Source organism: Camellia sinensis, chromosome 10 (genome assembly GCF_055761805.1).
Source record: "Camellia sinensis isolate YWXY chromosome 10, ASM5576180v1, whole genome shotgun sequence".
NCBI lineage: Eukaryota > Viridiplantae > Streptophyta > Magnoliopsida > Ericales > Theaceae > Camellia > Camellia sinensis.
Genome location: NC_138970.1, coordinates 96,121,238 through 96,143,031, shown reverse-complemented (window position 1 = coordinate 96,143,031; position 21,794 = coordinate 96,121,238). Strand labels below are relative to the sequence as shown.

Here is a 21,794-nt window from a genome sequence, read left to right as displayed (position 1 = left end):
TTCTCACTATTTTTTATATTTTTAAAAAATTTTAAACATTTTGTTAATTACCAAACGCGTTTGTAATTTATGTTTTTCTAAAAATAAACAAAAAATAAATAAAAATCAGTTTATAAAATTTTTATAAATATAAACTGAAAACGTAAACGTTAATGTTTGACAAAATGCTTTTAAGGAAAACGACGCTAATCACGAGCAGACAACGCCCAACACCCTCTCTCTCTCTCTCTCTCTCTCTGGCCACAGCAGAACAAAGCTGCGACCCACACAAATCGAAGCTGCGAACAGCACAAATCGGCCGCAACCGTACAGCGCCCCCCCCCCCCCCCCCCCTCTCTCTCTTTCTCTCTCTGGCCACAGCAGAACAAAGCTGCGACCCACACAAATCGAAGCTGCGAACAGCACAAATCGGCCGCAACGGTACAGATCGACAGCTACTATCTTGAAGGTTTCTCTTGTGTGTATGTGTCTGTCTATCTCCATTTGTGTAACCGTTGAAGCACTACTGCTTTATTTTATTCAGTTATACACATTGATTTGGTGGGTTTTCTATATCCATTTGTTAGGGTGTCGTTGTTAGGGCTGACTTTCTTTTGGGTTTGTTGCTAATTTTCCATCGATTTGCTTTTTAAATGTGATGGTTCAGTTATAGTTCATCCAACAATTGACCCACTGACCCTCAACCTGGTTTCTTCTCTAGTTTATTTGAACATTCCATTTTTTATGACATTATATATGAGATAAATTTGAGAAGCTAACACCAAGTTATTTGCAAGCACTCTCACATTAATTGTTTTAATCAAGCATGGAAATAAGCCAATTGTACACCAAATTAAATGATTTTGGTGTTGATGATATGGGATGCAATTAAATTACATGATTTGTGAGATTGTAGAGGGCTGCTTAGGTGGGGAAGATTCTCACCATTGGCAACTTGATTAGCAGGCAATTTCATGTCAATTGGGTGTTGCATGTGTAAGCATTAAGATGAGTCCATGAGCCATCTACTTATCCATTGCGAGGTGGCCAGGATCCGTGGGTCTAAGTCCTTGGTTTGTTGGGCCTAGCTTGGGTGTTTCCTAACAAGGTGGGGGATTGATCTCCTTTACTTGTGAAGGGGTGCTTGGGTGGAGAATAGGAGGAAGAAGACTTGGTTTTTAGCTCCTTTGGCGTAGTTGTGGTTGGCTTGGAGTGAAAGGAATATGAGAAATTTTGTTGGCAAAGGAGAATCAATTTGTTTTTGAAGAGTAAATTATTGTCCATTTTGTATAGTTGGTTTCTGGGATTGTTAATCCATCCTTGAACCATTTTTTGGATTTTGTAAAGACTCGCAACTTGTGATTAGTCTTTGAGGTCATTTGGTATCACCTTTTTGTATACAGGTTGACCCCCCTTGGCGCCCCTTTGTTAATGAATTATACAGGTTGACCCCCCCTTGGCGCCCCTTTGTTAATGAATTATACTTTAAAAAAAAAAAATTAATGGTAAATTACGGGCCAATCCTATGTGATAGATTTAAATTCCTACTAGTCCTGTCCTTTTTTTTAATGCACCAGTAAGTCCTAAAATTCTTATTTTGCCCCAACACTTTTTGAGCATATTGACAGGTGAAATAAGGATCGTGACTTATAGGTATTTTTAAGTCTGGTCAATAGGACTGGCTCGTAAGTCCCCCCTAAAAAAATTGATAATGATTGTTATTTGTAAGATTTGATCTTAAATTGTATCAATATTTTTGAGCTACAGGAGATACTATTTTTCTTTTTCACCTTGGTTGCCAGAGACACTTTTTAGTAGTATTATAAGTTTTACATATTTAAATTATGTGACCAATCTGTGAGCAATCCCTATACTTTCTCAAGATTGATGTGAATTTCTCTCTCTCAATTCATGTAGCTCCTCAAATTCTCCAATGCCAATGGATAATGCCGAGCTAACTACCGAGCAGGTAATTTATATATATACACATCTTTGTATGTTCATTGGATTCTTAGCTTAAGTTTTTATTTGGCCCTTTTTTGGCCTAATTCAACTTTTACATCAGTTTGATTTCTGTTATAATATGTTTACATGATTTGGATTTGGATATCGTTGGCTCTCAAGAAACAATGTAATATATGAAGGCTTCTATTTTCTTAAGAATTAGACCACAGAAAATATAAAATGAGTCACCTATTAATACCCTATAACATTTTATTGTTGGTTAGAATTCTGTACCATGAGAATGATCTCTAGAATTGTCGCTACTGACAAATGAAGTGTAAACAAAGAGTAAAAACAAGTATCAAGCATGAAGCCTTTCAGGCAGTCATATCTAGTTGCATAAGACTAATTCTTTTTCTTATTCCAAGCACATAGAATTTGCTTTCCACTTGAAACATCTTTGATGACCACATTCTTGTTTGCTGATAAGAAACATTACGATGGCAAATTAATCCTAGATTTTGTTTTTCATTATTTTTCTTTTTTAAGCTTACCTTATATAAACTTACATATTAGTAATACTATATTGTATTTAATCATTTGTAGATATTTAGACTCTTAATTTATGTTACAAGTATATTCAAAAGACTCCAAAAGGTTTGCAAGGATAATGTTTTCAATTATTCTCTTTAGTAAGTTCAAGGAAATTGCAACTTCTGTGTAGGTGTAGTGGGTTGCAGTTTCATTCACACATAATGAAGGCTTACTGCAAATTCATGTCATACATGCAAATTTATCTTATGAAAATTTGGTTCTTCACAATTTCTTGGGTTGTTTTGTTTTTTATCATATTACCAGTGTTGGCTGTGAATGGTTTCTATTCAACCTTCAAAAGTTCCTACAAATTACGGAGTGGTGGGACTCAAAGTCAGGTCATTAGCTATAGGCTAGAATGAAAGTCCATCTAAAACCATTGCTTAGAGCTTGAGAATGATTCAATATGGTTAAATCCATGTAGTGAAGGTGCTACTTGTGGTTTATACCATATACCACCAACACAAATGGAAGCACACCCACGAACACACCAAAGAGAAAAACAAGTACACACAGATTTACATAGTTCGGTCCAAATTACCTACATTCACGGGAGAGAGAGCTTTCACTATGAATAAATAGAGAATACATGTGAGATGGCCAAAACGCTCAAAACCCAACTTGAACCTCATGCTCAAGGGTAGTTGAACCGTTCATCACCCTAGTGCCCTCACGGTATTTTTTCTCTCACTCCTTACATCTCTATTTTTTTTCTCGCCATTCTCTCAATCTCTCTCAGAGAAGTCTTATAGTTCACATGACTACTTATAATAGTCTACGCATGAGAATCTTAGTTCCATACAATTAGGTAACCAAAATCGAACACATACTAGGTTTTTAGTAGATTCCGGACTTTACTATCCTAACCCAAATATATGTATAAATCAACCTAATAACTATATGGGACCCACCATTATCACATGGGTGGACTAATCCTAACACTATTGATTAGCAATTTAGAACTTTTGCTCTCTCGTTTTTGCCTGGACTCACGCTTTAAGGTGTTGTCAGTTCGGAAATGTTTTGATTGTTCCTTAAAAACCAAATTTTGAAAGCATTTGAAACACTAATTGTGGTTTAAATAAGATAACCTGACCCTGATTCACCATGGTGTTGACATTGAGGGGTTGGTGGGAAACTGTTTGTGTTTATAAATAGTTCTAGGATACCATGCATAGTTGATCATCCATTTGAGTTTGTATCATTCACACTTTGTTAATATTTGCTTTAAAAGCGTTTATGAATGGTTCTAGGATACCATGGCTCCTTGATTATCCATTTGACTTTTTATCATTCACACTTTGTTAATATTTGCTTTCAAAAATTTCACTTGACTTCCTGTGGTGTCTAACAGATTTTAGGTCTGTATAGCTGAATTTGTCAATTTGTGTTCAACATTTATGCATTTACGGGAGGCTAATAGGATCTATTTGATTATTTTGTTGTTCTGTGCTCATACTCAGGTTCTCAAGAGGGATATCCCATGGGAGACATACATGACAACTAAATTGATCACCGGAACTGGCCTTCAGCTGTTAAGGCGTTATGATAACAGATCAGAAAGTCACCGAGCTGCATTGCTGGATGATGTAATGTTCATTGCTATTCCTGCCTTAGTTCTTAAGATGATATTATTGTCATTACTTTTTGTACCAACTCTTGATCAAATCCAATGTCATTCTCTTGCCGTTCTTTTTGTCATGACACCCTTCATTCCACTGCCGGATGCAGAAATTATAGTAAGCAGAGCCCAAACTATATGCATTCAAAATTGGCAACAAAGTTCTAATTATTTCATCCATAGCTAAAGTATCATATGTAAGTTACTAAAAGATGCACTTTTAAAAGTATAGAAATGAAATAATCATTACATCCGCAAATAAAATTCTCAGACAATATTAAGATAGGCATGTACAAAACAAAAAAACAACAAAATAGGGTTATATAACTACCTTTCCATATTGTACAAAACACGATGTTTGTTAAGGCCCTGAAGTGATAAAAATCTAGGGAAAGACTACAATACACCCTTGAAAAAAGGTGCATACCCATATGCATCGACTTCTAAGTTTTGGATGTAAAAAAAATTGAATTTGAACTGTTGATTTGGTTCGTAACCAAGATCACTATGGGTCTTAATCAAACAACACTAGGTTCATAACAAAAAACTACTATGAGTTATAACCAAACACAACTATGCATCATAACCAAACACCCCTAGGTTCATAACCATTTGGACATGACATTTCGGTCACCCCACAACACTAAAAGACACAATGGGGCATAACTAAACACCACTAAAGTCATAACTGTGTGCATGTACACACCCCAAAAGGGAATGTAATTCTCCAAAAGTATGATGACGACATTAGGCAAGAAACTATGTTAGTAGTTCCTTTAAAAAAATTGGTAAATTACATTGACCACTTTACAAGCCCCACTAATTTGGCATAATTACACCGACCTCCACTTTAGTGAGTAAAGCTAGGGGTGCAATTTGGGCAGGGTTTGCACCCCTAGCTTTACCCACTAGGAAGCACGGATACGGATATGATACGATACGGATACGGCGATACGACAAAATTTGAAAAACTAGGATACGGGTACGGCGGGGATACGTTTGTAAAAAATATTATTTTAACAATTTTTAGTAATGCAGTATGCATAAAAATAAAACCTAAAGCAAAAGACAACTTGATAAAGAAGAAAGATTTCTATAAAACTAAGAGTCTTCAAGGTCAATAGCTTCAACTTGTTCCCCTTCATCATTGAATATCACAAGACCTTAGCTAAAGTCAAAAAATCATTCTTAAATAAAAATTTCAGCAAATATACTTTTTTAAATCATCAATGATAGCCTAGGAAGCACGGATACGAATATGGTGATATGGGGATGTGGATATGGCAATATGTCAAAATTTGAAAAAGTACGATATGGGTACAGCGGGGATACATTCATAATTTTTTTTTTATATATAATTTTAATAATGTAATATGCATGAAAATAAAACTTAAAGTAAATTAATAAATAAGGAGAGGGATTCCTATTAACCTAAAAGTGCTCAAACATTCATAAAACATCCAAAACTAAAAGCAAATGCAAATGCAAATGCAAATTAAACATCATCCTTACATGCCAACACCAAAAAAAGAATGAGAGCAGAGAGAAGAAACGTGAGAGAGTGAAAAAGCGAGAGAGAAGTGAGAGAGACAACAAGGATACATCAATTTGACAAATTCTATTACTTTAACTCTCACTATATTCCTCTTATCAAAGAACTAAACAAAATATTATAAGTAATATATAACTTCGAGTATCCGATACTTCAAAATTAATAAAAAATTAATTAAGAAGTATCTGATACTTTTAAGAAGTATCCGATACGTATCCGCGAGTATTCGAGGAGTATCGATATCCGATAAGTATCCAATACGGATACGTCACCCTTTTTGAAGTATCCGTGCTTCATAGTTTACCCACTAAAGTGGAGGTTGGTGCAATTTTTGCCAAAGCCCGTACTGAATTCAAAAATATATTGTTCAAGCCCTAAAAAAATTCAGGACGAGCTTTGGCAAAAATTGAGAAGCCCGAATTAAATTTGGGTAGACTTGGACAAAGACATTAAACAACCCAAAGCCCAAATTATACATATATAGATATATAAAAACATTAAATATACGTATAAATTATTAGCTATTACATGATATTAAAGTAATTTAGATTATTAAATTATATTGAATATATATTATATACAAGTAATACAAAATCTTACCTTTTTTATTCACTCATAAATTATAAAGACTACCATAGCGCCATTTCTCTTATATTATATAAATTATTTGTTTTGATGTTATTAATGATTTACAAAAAAAATGTAAATAGAGTCTAATTTTAATAAATTAATAATTTAGTTGGGAAAAAAAAAATTGAAATTCATGTACAATTCGAGCAACTCGGGCATTTCGGATTTAACTCAGGTTGAGCTTAGGCAAACAATCTCGGGTTACAATTCAGGCCTAGGCATGTCTTAGCACAACTTGGGTTGGGCTTGGACCTCCCAACCCGACTGAATCCACCCGAGTTGCACCCTTAGGTTTTGCGACCAAAACTGATGGAGATGCTGCGTAGACATAGGATAAATAAGGTAAAATATATATTTAAGTGTAAAAATAATGACAACATCATTTTTCTATCTGTACAACTTAGTGATATTAGAGGCACTCACCTAAGCGCGAAGTGAGGCGATGCGACCTTTTAGCACTTCATACCCATTGAGGCGAGGCGAAATGGTGAAGTGAAGTCGAAGCGCATGAAGCGAGGCTTAGGCGTCGACGCGAGAGGCGATGCAAAGCGTCATTTCACCATTTTTTGTCTGCTTTCAGTTCGAAAGATCTGGGACCCTTAATTTGAATGACTTTTGTGCTATTTGTGGACATGCGTTGCACTTTATGATTGCTTTCTACTAAATAAGAAGTTGAAACCCTAGTCGACATCATTCCAATCCACAATTGCTTTCAAGAACCTCGCAAATTACCTGCTTCCGACATTGTTCTAGTCGAAAGAGGAGGTGAGTACCTGCTTCTTCTTCTTCCTTTCTTCTCTTCGTCTTCTCCTCCTGCTTCTTCTTCCTTTCTTCTTCTTTTCTTCTTCTTTGAACTCTTTTTTTTTTTTTCCCCCTCTTCTTCTTCTTTTTCAACAGACCTTTTTTTTTCCTTTTTTTTTTTTTACCTTTCCTGGTTCTTGTTTTGTTTCTCTTCTTATTTATTTTGTCAAAAATTTTTTCAATTAATTTTACTAAATTGATTTTACAATTGTTTAATTATTTTGCTGTGTTAATTGTACAATTAGTTTGCTGAAAAAATTTCAATTAATTTTGCTGAAACACTATTTTTCCATGATTACCTCTGCTAAAAATATGTTGTTCTTTAATTTCTTTATGTTGAAACTATTTTTTTCTTTGCACTTTAATTGTTTCTTCGTTTCTTAACATTAAATTGCTTGGTTGGTTAGAATTAGATGTCGAAGTTGACTGAAAGTAAAAAAGATCCGGCATGGCAATATGCACAGATGGTAAATCTCCAAAACCTTTCAAAGTTCATTTGCAACTTTTGTGACAAAGAAATGAATGGCAGTGTTTACCAAGTCAAGCAACATCTTGCTGGTGGTTATAAAGATGTTGTTGCTTGTAAAAAAATGTCCATCTCATGTTAAAGATGAGATTAAAGACTATGTCTGAAAAAAGTCAATCAAAGGTGCAATTGAGGATGGTTCCTGATTTTGATGAGATGGATAATGATGAAGATGATGATGATGAAATTCTTGAGATAAATTAACATAGTAAAAGGCCTGTTCCTACTCAAGGTTCTACCCATCGAAAACAAGGCAGTAGCTCCTCCAAATCTGTTGCTTCCAAACAACCAAAGAAAAAGGGACCCATGGATATGTACTTCACCCCTAATCCGGAAGTTGCAGTGCAAAATTGTTAAGCGAAGGGGAAGCAAACAAGAATTGAAGATAATGATCCTAGCAAGAAGGTGTTGAGAGATCGGACTTTTGTTTGGTTTGCGAGGTGAATGTATGATATGGGTATACCTTTCAATGTTGTGAACTACAATAGTTTTGGGCCAATGGTTGAAGCTTTTGGACAATATAGTCCTGGCATGAAACTACCAAGCTACCATGAGGTGCGGGTTCCTTATTTTTAGAAAGATGTAGACCACACTAAAAAGATCAAGGAGGATCATAAAAAAAATTGGGTAACATATGGATGCTCTTTAATGGCCTATGGGTGGAAGGACAAAAGAAACAAGTCATTAATTAATTTTTTGGTTAATTGCCCCAGAGGATCAATGTTGCTAGAGCTGCTGGAGTTGAGGAAAGTAGCCAAAGAACTAGATCAACAAGGGCAATAGAAAGGGGTCGTTCAACTTCAAAATTAGCAGCTAGACCTAGATTACAACTTATTGATGAGGAAAAGTCAATTTCAGATGGAGGAGAGGAAGAAGATGCGGAGGGATGTGATGAAGCCAATGATAATGAAGAAGAAGTTCATTTGCTTGATGTTGAAGATGATTCTTAGAACCTTTGGATTAGTGGATTGTATTTATCTTTATTGGATATTTTCTATTAATTATGGATATTTAGTATTTGGAATGACAAATGCATGATGGTTCTTGAAAATATTTATATTTTTGTCTATACTATTTATTTTTTAAAAAATATCTTTGCGGTTGCCTCAATTCGATGAAGCCCTCACCTCGCCTCCTCGCCTCGCGCTTAGGCGTCAGGAGACCTTGTCGCCTCAGTTCGCTTTTCACCTTAAAAAACATTGGTACAACTAATGTATTATAGATGAAAAGAGAGTTACGTGTTATGTAATAAAACATTAATGGAGCCCAATATAATTATGCCAAACTTGTGGGGCTTCATGTATTTTTTCCAAACCTCAAAGGTTGTCCATGCAATTTCCCCAAAAAATTATTATATTATACACGTGGTTGGGGCCACCTCTTTTATGTCCGAAGTGAAATTTCAATTTTATTGAAAATTTATTAGTATAATATAAATTGTAGGGCGCCACCTCTTTTAGATGATGGGATGACTTATAAAATAAATTGTCTGTCGTTGCTTCATTCCTCTATATATTGTTATCATTAAATCAAAATCTTCTAGGAATGATATTTGGGATGTTTTTACTTATCAAGTGTCTTTTGCTTTTCTTGTGTTTTAAGCTCAAGTATATTAAATATGTGGTTTGGTGGATGTATGAACTCGTTTTATATGGATGTTGTCAATATAGCTTTTGGATTTTTTTTCTCCTGCCTTATTAGGGAAAAGAAAATGTTATAGCATATTAAAGATATTCTAACATAACCTTCAGGATGTGAGTTCGAATCCGAGGGCAACCACTTTCCATTAAAATTTAGGTTTGTACCCAGTCCACCCCTCTCAGACCTCCATTAATGTAGATTATGTGAACTAAGGTGGGTATACTTTTTTGCAGTTGCACCAAGCAATGCTTCTTTATTGGATAATCCTTACCTGTAGTTGTGGAGCTCATCTCAGGACACATATTATGTTATGCTTAAGATTGGATTCAATTTAATATTGCAAAATTAAATTGTTATAAGCAGCTTCACACTAGCTTTTGTTCGTCAATCATATTTGTTTCAGGCTTTAATGGTTTATTTGTTGCTAAAAGCTCTTTAGATGGCTGCACTTTTAATACGTCATAAGATCCTTGAGAAGAAATTTTTATAGCTGATTTACAATGTAATGAAGTAATCTCATGAATAAACTTCCAAGGATGTTGACAAGTTGAAAAACTGTGACAGGATGGTCCAGCTTATGTTCGTGTGTTCGTTAGCATATTACGTGACATATTCAAGGAAGAAACGGTAGAATATGTTCTAGCTTTAATTGATGAAATGCTTACAGGTAACTGGAAAAGATTTCATCCTAATTATCAAATGAAATTCAATTAACTGACTTAATATTGTTTTCCCGTGGCAGCAAACCCAAAAAGAGCGAGATTATTTCATGATAAGTCTCTTGCAAATGAAGATACTTACGAACCTTTCGTAAGGTAGGTATCCTTCGGTGTCCACGAATTTTAATATTGGTGTATCTGAATATGTGATGCTGTGGGGCATCAATGAAACTTTTCACATGAATATTTCACAAAATTCATAAATAAAAAGAAACCCAAGCGGTGGCATGTGGCACACGTGCGTGTGGGGGCGCGTCGCCAGGTGGTGTTCGCATCTATAGATGCGAACATTGTCTAGCTTTTAAAAGCCGTTATATTTATTATTTCAGTTGACAGCTTCCTTGCCCCACACCCCTTTGTGTGAAACCCTCAACCAGCATCTCATGAAATAAATATGGTGGATCACATATTGCAATGTCATGGAATTCGGTCCTTTTGTCGATGCAACTTCGATAATTCTTTATCTTGTTTTCCTTTTCCCTTAATTTCTTGATTGCATTCTCCTAATTCTTAGTAGTAGCATTTCTAACCAATTTCCTAAGGTAGTTAGCGGGTGTTTTAACCTAGGTCATGTGGTTTTGACCAAACATATCCTAAAGTAGAAAGTAGTCTTGTTCAGGTGTTGGCTATTGAGGGAATTATTGGTCCATTGGTAGGGTCTACACGTGCTTTCTTTCTTTTCTTCTTTTTCCAAGTGTGTACTTTGAGGTATCCCCATCATATCAGTTCAGATTTGACACATTATCTTAGTCTACCAGAGGCACAATTGGATAGTTCCTTTGCTCATCAATCCAAGCCTAAAGGAGTTCCTTTTTCTTCTTTTGAGCAACACTAGCCATAAGCACATGGGCCATGGACTTTAAATATTGAAAGGTGATAGGCAGCAATATTGGCTAGGGTCTGATTATCATTTAGCTAATAGGTTAGGTGTTTACTGCCTATTGTGGCTGTGGTTACAAGCTAATTTTAATAAGTATTGTCACATTTTATAAAAGACTTGAGCACCCAGTATTGTTAGAGCATGAACTGGGAGTAAATACAGTGTGATTGTAATTTTTTGAAAGCATGTTCTGCGGAATAATGCAGTTATGTGAAAAAGTAAAGCATGAACTGTGTGATCTTGAAGTGTGCATCTATGACTATTCTTGTTTCTGAAGCTTGATTTGCACCCTTAAAATTTGGTCAACCAGCATAACCTAGATTGCCATTTACATTGATGTTACAATATCCAGTAGGTCAACCTACCTAATGCTGTGGAGTCAACTAGTTACCTGTACTTCTGTGTGTTTGGACTTTGGAACTGCCACATAGTTAGCCACCAGCAGAAAGGCTGGTCGTATTTTCTGCTGACGGAAGTACTTTATTACTCATGAGGTAGCTACTTGAACCAATGCAGTTGCTGAAAGTTTGTATATATTGTGAAATCATTGTTGTAGCTGAATTGTAAATATTCTTAGGTTGTGTGTGTAAGTTTTGTTCCTTTCTATTTCCCTTCATCCACTCTATCATAATTCTTGTGTTATATGAAGATGCAACATACCTCTTAAATGGCTTGTGAAAATGAGTGATGTTTTCAGTTGGTAGACATTAGTTTTTTTAATGTTCTGCAAATCAATGTGCACTGACATAGTTCCACTTTCAGATTGCTTTGGAAAGGTAACTGGTTCATACAAGAAAAGAGCTGTACGATACTTTCAATTATATTGAGGTACTTGGATTATGACCTATCCACAGTATAGTTCAAAGCATTAAGAATCAGATTGAATTTTTGGTGTAACCAAATTTCAGTAACCATTCTTTTCCCTTCTTTTCTGGGTAATTCCAGTGCTAGGCCAAAAGACCAGTTTGCAAATGGAGAAACATCAACTTCGAAGAAGCAATTGACTACCATTGATGATGTTTTGAAGGGTCTGGTGGAATGGCTTTGTGCACAGGTCAGTCAGAAATTTTCTATTTTATATGTGATCAGCGGCTATTATGTAAATGAACAACTTTGTAGTTGGTTAGACACTTGTTTAATGCCTCACACTTCTACTTTTCCACTTATGCGTTTCTCTAACTTTTTCCAGGGAGTTAGACTAATGCCCCATTTGGGAAGTGGCTTTTTGGCTTAAAAAGTGAAAAAGCCACAAAAAAGAGCGAAAAATTCAACACCCCTGGCACAGGTTCACATTGTACACATCAACCAATCACTTCTTCCTCACTGCTATCTATTCAACTAAATTTTTTTTTCCAAACACTAACTTTTTTCATCTCATAAAAAAGCCTAAAAGCCACTAAAAAAGGCAAGCTCCCAAACGGGGCCTGAGTCATGGAATGGATCTTTGTATGGAAGTAAACAAATTTTGTTAAAATAAAATCAAGCAGTTGGTGTTATTAACAACTTAACAATTAAAAACAAAAAAAGGAGAGAAAATGTTCAACCTATGCTTAAATGCATAAGATCATTCCAATTTATGTCTCTCTGTGAAATTTTATGGCATTTTTGCAGTTTTCATGATAAATGTGTGCATAATTGGATTCTCCACTGGGTCTTGGGCAAAGAGGTAGTAGCTATTTCAAGGATTTTGTTGTTTGCTTCTAGGGGAATTAGCTCTCTTCTTGCTACTTCATTTGGAGGTTTTGGGAGAGGTTCACGGTATCACAGCCTGAGCACTACTGGTTTGATTGTTGAGACATTATTTGATTTTGGTTCGACAAATAGTAAAACCAATTTATTTAACAAATAGTGAAGCCAAGTGGTGCATTTTGGTTAGATTATATGGGTTAAGGTGTTGAATTAACCTCAAAGGAACCCAAAAACAATTCTCTTTATGGAGGAAGCTGTAACATAGGTGTGTAACATTCTAAAATAAGTTTCAAGATTGAAAATATGAAATTAGTACTTTTTGCATTTCATTTCTGTCAGGAGATTCATTAGTTTCTTTAGAGCTTCACAACTTGTAAATTTTTCTAGTGCTAGCTAGCAGGTTACCTGTGACTAGTGTCTTGTTCTTTTCATATCACTGCCTCCAATTGACTGTGGACGTATGATATGGGAAGCTTGTAGCTGTAGGTCTAGAGTTTAAAAGTGGAATAAAATTACTAGAATTTCCGGACAGCTACTTTCAGTGTATTGGCCTATTGGGGTGTCAGGATAAGGCTTGACAACTAATAAGGTGGGGAAACGGATCAGCGTTATGAAGTTAGGCTTTTAGACAGGGAAAACCTACTAAATTTGGGGTTGACTGTGCAGAATTGAAGAGTAGAAGAAGAACAATCACTCCTTGAACTTTAGGCATCAGAGCTAAGGTTTGGGTTGATGGAGATTAGTCTTTAAAGTTTCCAGCAGCAGTTCTTGAAGGATTGTGTTGACAACTTCCAAGTGTCACTACCTACATGGTTTCTTATCTTCTTCTATGAACTGCTGAAGTTACACAGTAACTGCAACCAGCAATTGGTCTTTTCACCTAAAACCCGACTTCAATGATCCTGATGTGCTTTCCACCTCAAATCCTTTACTGTCACACCTCAAGCCCTAAATTAGTAGCTGTACTGAGCTTTTAGCTAAATATTTTTTTGGAATTCCCGCAACTATACAAACCACAACATTCATTGTCCAATCCCATTTTGATCCTTCTAATACCTTTCTTCCACTAGCAGAAACAAACTACATGTTCTACTCTTCAGAACTTACCCAAAAGCCAACTGAGTTACAGCATCTCTAATTCTATTAGGCATTTTACCTGTCTAAAAGTTACTATAATATATATATATATATATATTTATTTATTTATTTTGCCTATCAGCTTTTTCATGTTTCCAACTCTGCTTCTTATTTTAGTTATTCATCCAAATACTACTCACTTTATGGAATGCCACGTTGGCGACAAAGATGGAGGGAAAGGATCATAAAGGTCAAATGGATTTTGCCTAGCCTTTGAAAGCTAGCTATATTTAGCTAGTGAATGCAAGTTGAGGCAAAATCCCTAATCATATACCTGGTGCATTGAAAAAAATGTGTTATACTAGACATTTTAACTATCAGGCATTAGTGGGTTGGAGATGCTCTTGGACAGCATTTCTTCAACTTCAAATGGAATGTGTCACTATTTAATTTTTAAGCTAAACCTTTGAAGTATGTATGATACAACATCTAAACTAGTCCTCTATGAGATAACTAAGTTTGAAATGTTTATATTCGACGAGTGGTTTGAAGCTGAGTTTATACTCAACTCTTGATCATTTTCACTCAAATATTGTTTTTTTCCTGTTGCAAGATATAATTTTCCTTAGTATGAGTCATCATACCTATATCTGAGCATGATTACATGTGCAGCTGAAAAATCCTTCCCATCCTAGTCGTGGTATCCCAACAGCCATCAATTGCCTAGCTACATTATTGAAGGAGCCCATGGCGAGATCTTCATTTGTTCAGGCAGATGGGGTGAAGCTGCTCATTCCTCTAATTTCTCCAGCATCCACTCAGCAGTCCATCCAGGTAACTTTGCCTTTCTGGACTAGTGCAACATAAGTAATAACCAACAATCTCTATGTGTAAGTTGGCACTTTCAAATCCCATTTGTCAGGAGGTGGGGTGGCCTTTGCATCTCATTCTGCCCACGCTTTGCGCTTTTGAGTCTGGGCTAGTAACTGGGTTTTTAATGTTTCCATTGTGCTTGTCCCATCCTATGTAGATTTTGATGATTCTGAGCTTATTTTCTTTGAAACAGCTTCTTTATGAAACATGCCTCTGTGTTTGGCTCTTGTCTTATTATGAACCTGCAATCGAATACTTGGCTACTTCTAGAACCCTTGCACGATTAACAGATGTTGTGAGGGGTTCCACAAAGGAGAAGGTGAGTTCTTGGTTGTTTTGCATGTTGAATTGATTCCCAATTTCTTTCCCACTTCCTAATTATATTCATATTTGTAACTATCACTATTAGCAGAGCAAGGAGTACATAGGCAGATAGCAGTTACTATGTTACATGGACTCTTCACAATAAATCAAATACCTGTGTCGACACTCGGACAAGGGTGTGAGATATGTGTCTGACACTTTTTTTATATATTTATATTTAACACTATCTTATATGTATCATTTGTTGCATTTTTTGTACGGGATGCTAGCAAGGATGAACATGACGAGGTCTTATAGCATTACTGTTTTTTTTTTTTTTTTTTTTTTAAATTTAAATTTTGGAGGGTCAGCGGGACATGGGAGCCTCAACTCATGCATCGCTTTACCGAAATCACCTTTGCTATCCCCGATCAAATTATTTGGACACACTCATTATCAATGGAATCAGGGGTACGAGATTCTTGGCTAGAGAAAGGTTATGTGACATTGATGCCTGAATGGGCGAAGGATATTGGTTTGCTCCGTAAGAGGCGGTTGGAATACAAAACACCTTTTTGATGTTGTATGTTACATATAATACCATTTTATCTCACATAATAAATTAAAAATATAAAAATATGATTGTTTTTTTGCTGAGTCCGCGTACTCGTAAATTTGAGATTTGATGAATCCAACCTCTAGATACAAACCCGACATTCATACCCGAGTCCATGTAACATAGTGTTTATCTTTTTCTTTCTTGCTTATGTTCCTAATCTACTCTACCCCAGATTACACTTTGGCAAGTGGATTTTTAGCTTTTTTTTGGCGAAAATCCCAAAAAAAGACAAAATAGGCTAAAATAGCCAATAAAACAAAATGTCATATCAAACCCATAATCAGTTCACTTTTTCTCTCAAACATCACATCCTGCTACAAAAAAATCCAACCATCTTTCCAAACACAAAAATTTTAGCCTACTAAAATAGCCAAAAACTAAAATAGCCAACCTCCAAACGAGGCCACTGTTGGACTGATTTGCTCATCTTAATGTTTGTAGTAAATGTGTCTGTATCTACTCTAGAGAATGTATGTGCTGAATTAAACAAATTTGTTGCATCAACGTTTGTTAGGTTGTCAGGGTGGTTGTGTTGACTCTCCGGAACTTGCTTCCCAAAGGGACTTTTGGTGCTCAGATGGTTGACCTTGGGCTGCCACAAGTTGTTCAGAGTTTGAAAGCACAGGCGTGGAGTGATGAGGTGAGAAACCTATGACTTACAGTGTTTTATATTCTCTCCACTAGTACTAATTAATTATTTTTATATTGAGTTTTGACGGAAGATGGGTGATCGTGGAAATGTATTCCTTGAATTCAGTGAATTGAGAGTACCCATCATATCAGAAAAACTATTACCTATTTACCACCCGTTTCTTTTAGTAGAGGAGTTAAAAGTGAGCTGAATGTTTCATTTATGTTCTACCTTGTATTGTGGAAACCTTTGCGATTGATTCTGTAAAAATTGGCCAAACTAGTCAACCTATGCATGCGTCCTTTCTTGTATCATGAGCTCATGTCCGAGTACTGTGTTGGTAGCAAGTTTTTTTCCTCCCCCCCCCCCCCCCCCTTCTCTCTCTCATGTAAAATGTATTGTCTGTTGTATTTAACAATACCAGCAATTACGATTATCAGTCACAATGCGGTAAATATGTGTCCAACTTTAGTTTTGACATTCGGCATTTTGACATGGTGGTTATTGGAGGATGCAAATACAATAGTTGGCAGGGTGGTAGTTACTAATATTTAGTTCCCATTCATGCCCATATGCTGAACTATTTTGAAACTTGATTTCTTGTCTTTTTAACTAGGGTAAGCTTCGTGGATACTTCATTCAACAAAGTTGTAAATCTAGTCATTTTGGGTTGCTGTTATTTTCTTTCATCATTTATGGATAACTATCGTCTCAATTAGTTCACAAATTTAATTTCTTCATCATTGTATCTACAGACGTAATATATGATCCAAAACAATGTTGTGAAATAGTTTTTAATATTATTATTTTCAATGTTGCATAATTAGATAGGGATTCTAATGATGAGGATGGCTTTCTCAAGCTTTAAGGTTATTGCTACATTTCCTCAAAGTTTCCTGTTAAATCAGTTTCCAATAGCCTCTCAAACTGAGAAGATGATTGGTCACATCATCTTTTGCTTGAACAAACTTTGCAGACTCGTGAATGAGGATATGCTTTTCGTAGCACTAATATTTTTAAATTGAATTTTGGGGCTTTGGTAGGACCTGTTGGAGGCTCTAAATCAACTGGAAGATGGGCTGAAAGATAACATTAAGAAACTAAGTTCTTTTGATAAGTACAAGCAGGAAGTACTCCTTGGTCATCTTGACTGGTCCCCCATGCACAAAGATCCTATATTCTGGCGTGATAACATTACAAACTTTGAAGAAAATGATTTCCAGGTAAGTCAACTTTTCTCTCTACTTTTTTGCACGTCTTTTCGTAAAAAGACAAAAAGCCAACCAAAATAGCTAGTTCCCAAAACATTCCATTATCAGTTGAGCCACGGATAGCATGCTCTTGTGAGTTTATAAATTTTCAGAGACGTCCAATGATAAGAGGAGTCCCATTTTGTTCACAATTCATTGTACAAAAAGATAGTAAAAGAAAAAGAAAAAGAGGGGATTCTTTTCCAATCCCTTTTTTACTTTAATCTTTGATCTTCCCTATTCCTGTATCAAACTGAGTTATATGATGTCTCCAGTAAAATGTTTTCCTCTCCAACTTGATATCCAATAGCCAAATGGAGTGTTAAAATTTATGGAGTTCGTTTCAAATCTTCTCTAGTTTAACTTGGAAGCAAACAAACTCATCAAAACTTGATAGCATTTCTAAGGGATCCTTTGATGTTTCCCTTCATTAGATTTGTTGTTTGGATGTATGTTGGATCAAGTTGGGGTAGTTTCACTTGGCAAGTCCTGAGAATTTCATGGGTAATTTGCAAATCATAGAAAATATCAATACACACCATATGTGTTGTTTGGATATAGGCTTCTGAACAAAAATCAAGGGTTCGTTTGGTTTGTATTTGTGAAAAAATTTTGGGAAATTTTCTCTAAAAATAAGTTTTTAAAAGTAATCAAACCAAACAAATTTTCCCAAAAAATTTTCTCAAAACTTGTAAACCAAACAAGTTTTCCAAACAAATCTCTCTCTCACACACATCAAATCAATCACTTTTTCCAAAACTCTCTCTCAAAATAATTTTCCAAAACATTTTTTGAAAAAAACCAAACCAAACAACTTTTCGTACTTTTTATCTCTAAAACACATCTCTCAAACACAAACCAAACATACCCCAAATGTTCGGACATAAACTTCTGGAAAAAAAATAAATTGTTTAGATATAGATTCCATTCCATACTTTATATCCAAACAACTATTTTTTGTTCGAAAATTTATGTCCTAACATTTGATTTTTGTTCGAAAGTTCATATCCGAATTGCTCAAATGGTGTACTAAGATTTTCTGTGGTGTGCGAATAGAATTTTCCTAATTTCATAAATGCTATGAAGTACGGGTGCTAGTACAGATACTGGTAAGGGTATGGTAATACAACAAGACCTAAAAAAAATAGGATACGAATACGGCTAGGATACGTCAATAAATTTTTTATTTTTTTATAATTTAAAGTTTCAAATTCAACCTACAATCAAAGTTCAATACCAAAACCGAAAGGATAAATTACAAAATCAAAAGAGAAATTATAGTTTAACAATACCAATACCAAAGCAAAGCTAAGTAAAATTTAGAAGAAATTACAAAACAAAGTTTCATTCCAAAAGCAAGCGAAGTAAAATTTGAGAACTTGAAATTTCAATTTTCACTTCCATCAACTTCATCATTGAATAATACACCTTTCATCTTTGGCACATCAAGTAAAGGATTTGCAATTTCAAGTAAATCATAACTCTTTAATAAATTAAATGTATCTCCACCAATGTTCCATAGCTTGGTGTACTCCCGATGTACCCATCCCGTACTCACGAAGCACCCATAAAGTACCCAACTGTCAAAGAATGTATAAAAAGTACCCAGTATGTATTTCGAGTATCTAGTACGCATGCAGCCCTATCAGTACAAGTACCAGTACCCGGTAAGAGTACGGCAACATTTTCAGAGTACCCATGCTTCGTAGCATATATGAAAGGGTTTCAATTGTGATTCATTTTTTGATAAAATCCGCATAGCTTTTAACTCACCCCAATTCAGCAAATTCTTCTCCCAACCACTTGGGATCGGCTACATGAATTATGTTTCATCATTCCACTCAATCAAGGACCATTATTTCAGTTTAACTACAAGCTAACAGCCCAACATGTCATTATTTGTTATCTCACCCCATGTTAATTTCAGTCTCCCTTGTCTCCTATTATTCTCAATGTGGAAAGTGTCACTCTTCAGTGGTGCAGTTATTGATGTTTTTGTACATGACCAAACCTCAGCATCAATTCTTCTGTACTTTATCTTCAATAGGTGCGACCTCAACAATCTCATGAATTTGTTACTATTTTTGGCAAAGAAAGTAGCGACTACTGAGGAAATCCTTTATAAGTTATTTCTTTGTGCTCCTCACATCTCTGTGGGTTTAGGATTTTGCAATATTCTCATAATATCTTTGATCTCATGGTTGCTGCAAACGTATTTATTTCAAAATGACTTTTCTTTCTTTCTCCGTGTGCATGCTGTTATTGTAATGAATTTCTATGTTCTATTATTTGACGAGAAAAGAAATAAGTAAAATGCCTATAGATCACTATGTTTTGACCCATTTTGTATTTGGGTAAAACTAATATTTGCATATAAAACTACTGCAGATCCTAAGGGTCCTTGTTACGATTTTGGACACATCAAGAGACCCAAGGGCACTAGCTGTTGCTTGCTTTGATCTGTCACAGTTTATTCAGTACTATCCAGCTGGGCGGATCATAGTGACCGACCTCAAGGCTAAGGAGCGGGTGATGAAATTGATGGACCATGAGAACGCTGAGGTCACCAAAAATGCCTTACTCTGTATCCAGAGGCTTTTCCTTGGTGCCAAGTATGCAAGCTTCTTGCAGGCTTAAAATATATTTTTTCAATGGAACTTCTTGTTCTTGTTCCAAAAATTTGTCTTTTTAAGAAGGCTTTCTTAAATAAGCAAATGCAGGAGTTGGCTGTGTGCTTTTATTTATCAGAACTTGGTGATGTGTAATATGGGGCTATATCTTGTATTAGATATTCGTTGTGAATGAACTAGGATTAATCATTTCTTTCTATTAAATTTTGCAATAAAATAAATGTTTGTATTTTTGTGCTTGTTCAATTAGCAGTTGGTCTCTTTACAGTGCTTTTTGTTTCTTTTGAAAGTTGGTTTTGTATGATTCCCATGGGCAGATCCGTCAATCGCCCCACTCATCACAATGGGATATTGAGTTCACCAACTACATTATTTCAGTTCACTCTTTTCTTTTGTTAGCATCGTCAGTTTCCTCTTTTATTTTCAAAAAAGAGGGAACAAGTTGTTGCTTTTGTAAAAGAATAAAAACCAAAAATTTGTTTGGTATAAAAAATGTTTTGAAAACAAATAAAAACAAAAAATAGATTAACATGTTTGGGGAGTTGCTGGTGGCGTGGCTGATGGTGGAGGGTAGAGATGTAATAATTGTTGGTGGGAGGTGGTTGGAGGGCTTAGCTGCAAGGTCGCCAAAAGGTAGTTGAAGGTCAGGGTTAGGGATGTAATCAGTTCAGTATGGTCGGTGTTTAGATAAAAAATTATACCGAACCAATAATGTTAATTTTATTATTTCAAATACCGATATAAGTCACTTCTCCCATCAAATCGCATTACACCGAACCGAACTAATTAAAACAGTTTAGTTTGGTGCGGTTTAATTAGTTTAGGATTTTTCAAACTTAAGTCACTTTTAAATATAATCATTAATCTATATAAAAATATTAAATTAGTTATTTGTCTACTATTTCAAACATATTCAATCCATCCATTTGATATCAATTCCTAAATTAACAAAAATAAAAACAAAAAAAAGTTTAAAAATACTAAGGTTTCAAGAATAATGAGTTAAGTTAAAATTATATATAATAAGAGTTTATAAACTTAGGTTATAAAGATGATAAGGTTAATTAATTAATTAATGTTAATAATTTATTATAATTATTAATATATTTATATTATCAAATTATATATATATATATATATATTATAAATATAATATATGTTGAAGCGGTCGGTTTCGGTTTATATCGGTGCACAAGGTGCTTAAATCGATACCGAATCAAAAATCGAAAAAAATCAAATTTAAAAACTGCACAGATGGATTCTTGTTAAAAAATATACCAAATATAATCGGTTTGGTCTGGTTTAACTAATTTGGTTGGTTTTTTCAGTTTTTTTTACATTCCTAGTTAGGGTGGTGACTGGCCGGTCGCTAAAGAATCACTTTAAAGGTGGCCAAAGGTATGTAGTGGTTGGCTGGAGGCTTTCGGCTAGCAAACGGTGGGTGGTGGTGGCCAGTGACAATGTTGGGTAGGTAGTGGTAGTGGCCGAAGGTGGCAAAGGAAAGATGAGAAAGTAAAAATTTGTTTTGAAAACAAGTGAAAGCATATTTTTATATACTTCTCGCTCATATAATTACATTTATCATTGTCCAATAGCACCAATTGATATGAGTATCTACAATATGAAGAGAATTATAAGAGGACAATGATAGTCCAACAGATATATAAGCTCAACAATTAGGATAATAAAAAAAGAAATAAACTAAACAAAATTTATTATAGGAAAAAATTGTCAATCTTTATATTTAGTAAGTATTGAACCTCCTGACCTCTTGGATAAACGTGTATTAGTTGGTTTATCACAATTTATTTAGCACATTCTTTGTTAACATTGTA

General features: G+C 35.1%; 1 protein-coding gene across 4 annotated transcripts; it reads left to right on the top strand.

Moving 5' to 3' along the window:
- The first annotated feature begins 151 nt into the window (after positions 1 to 151).
- On the top strand, positions 152 to 20,193 carry LOC114278488 (V-type proton ATPase subunit H). Of its 4 annotated transcripts, none has more exons than XM_082891891.1 (12): positions 152 to 420; positions 1,897 to 1,948; positions 3,981 to 4,106; positions 9,853 to 9,955; positions 10,031 to 10,103; positions 11,650 to 11,715; positions 11,833 to 11,941; positions 14,326 to 14,487; positions 14,720 to 14,845; positions 15,963 to 16,088; positions 17,123 to 17,302; positions 19,718 to 20,193. In XM_082891891.1, the coding sequence occupies exons 2-12, from the start codon at positions 1,913 to 1,915 to the stop codon at positions 19,964 to 19,966; spliced, it is 1,356 nt and encodes a 451-aa protein (XP_082748017.1). In that variant the 5' UTR covers positions 152 to 420; positions 1,897 to 1,912; the 3' UTR covers positions 19,967 to 20,193. The 4 variants fall into 4 exon arrangements, with proteins under 4 accessions (XP_082748017.1, XP_082748019.1, XP_082748018.1 ...); XM_082891893.1 differs by having other exon boundaries at positions 152 to 461; XM_082891892.1 differs by having other exon boundaries at positions 155 to 448.
- Positions 20,194 to 21,794: the final 1,601 nt, after the last annotated feature.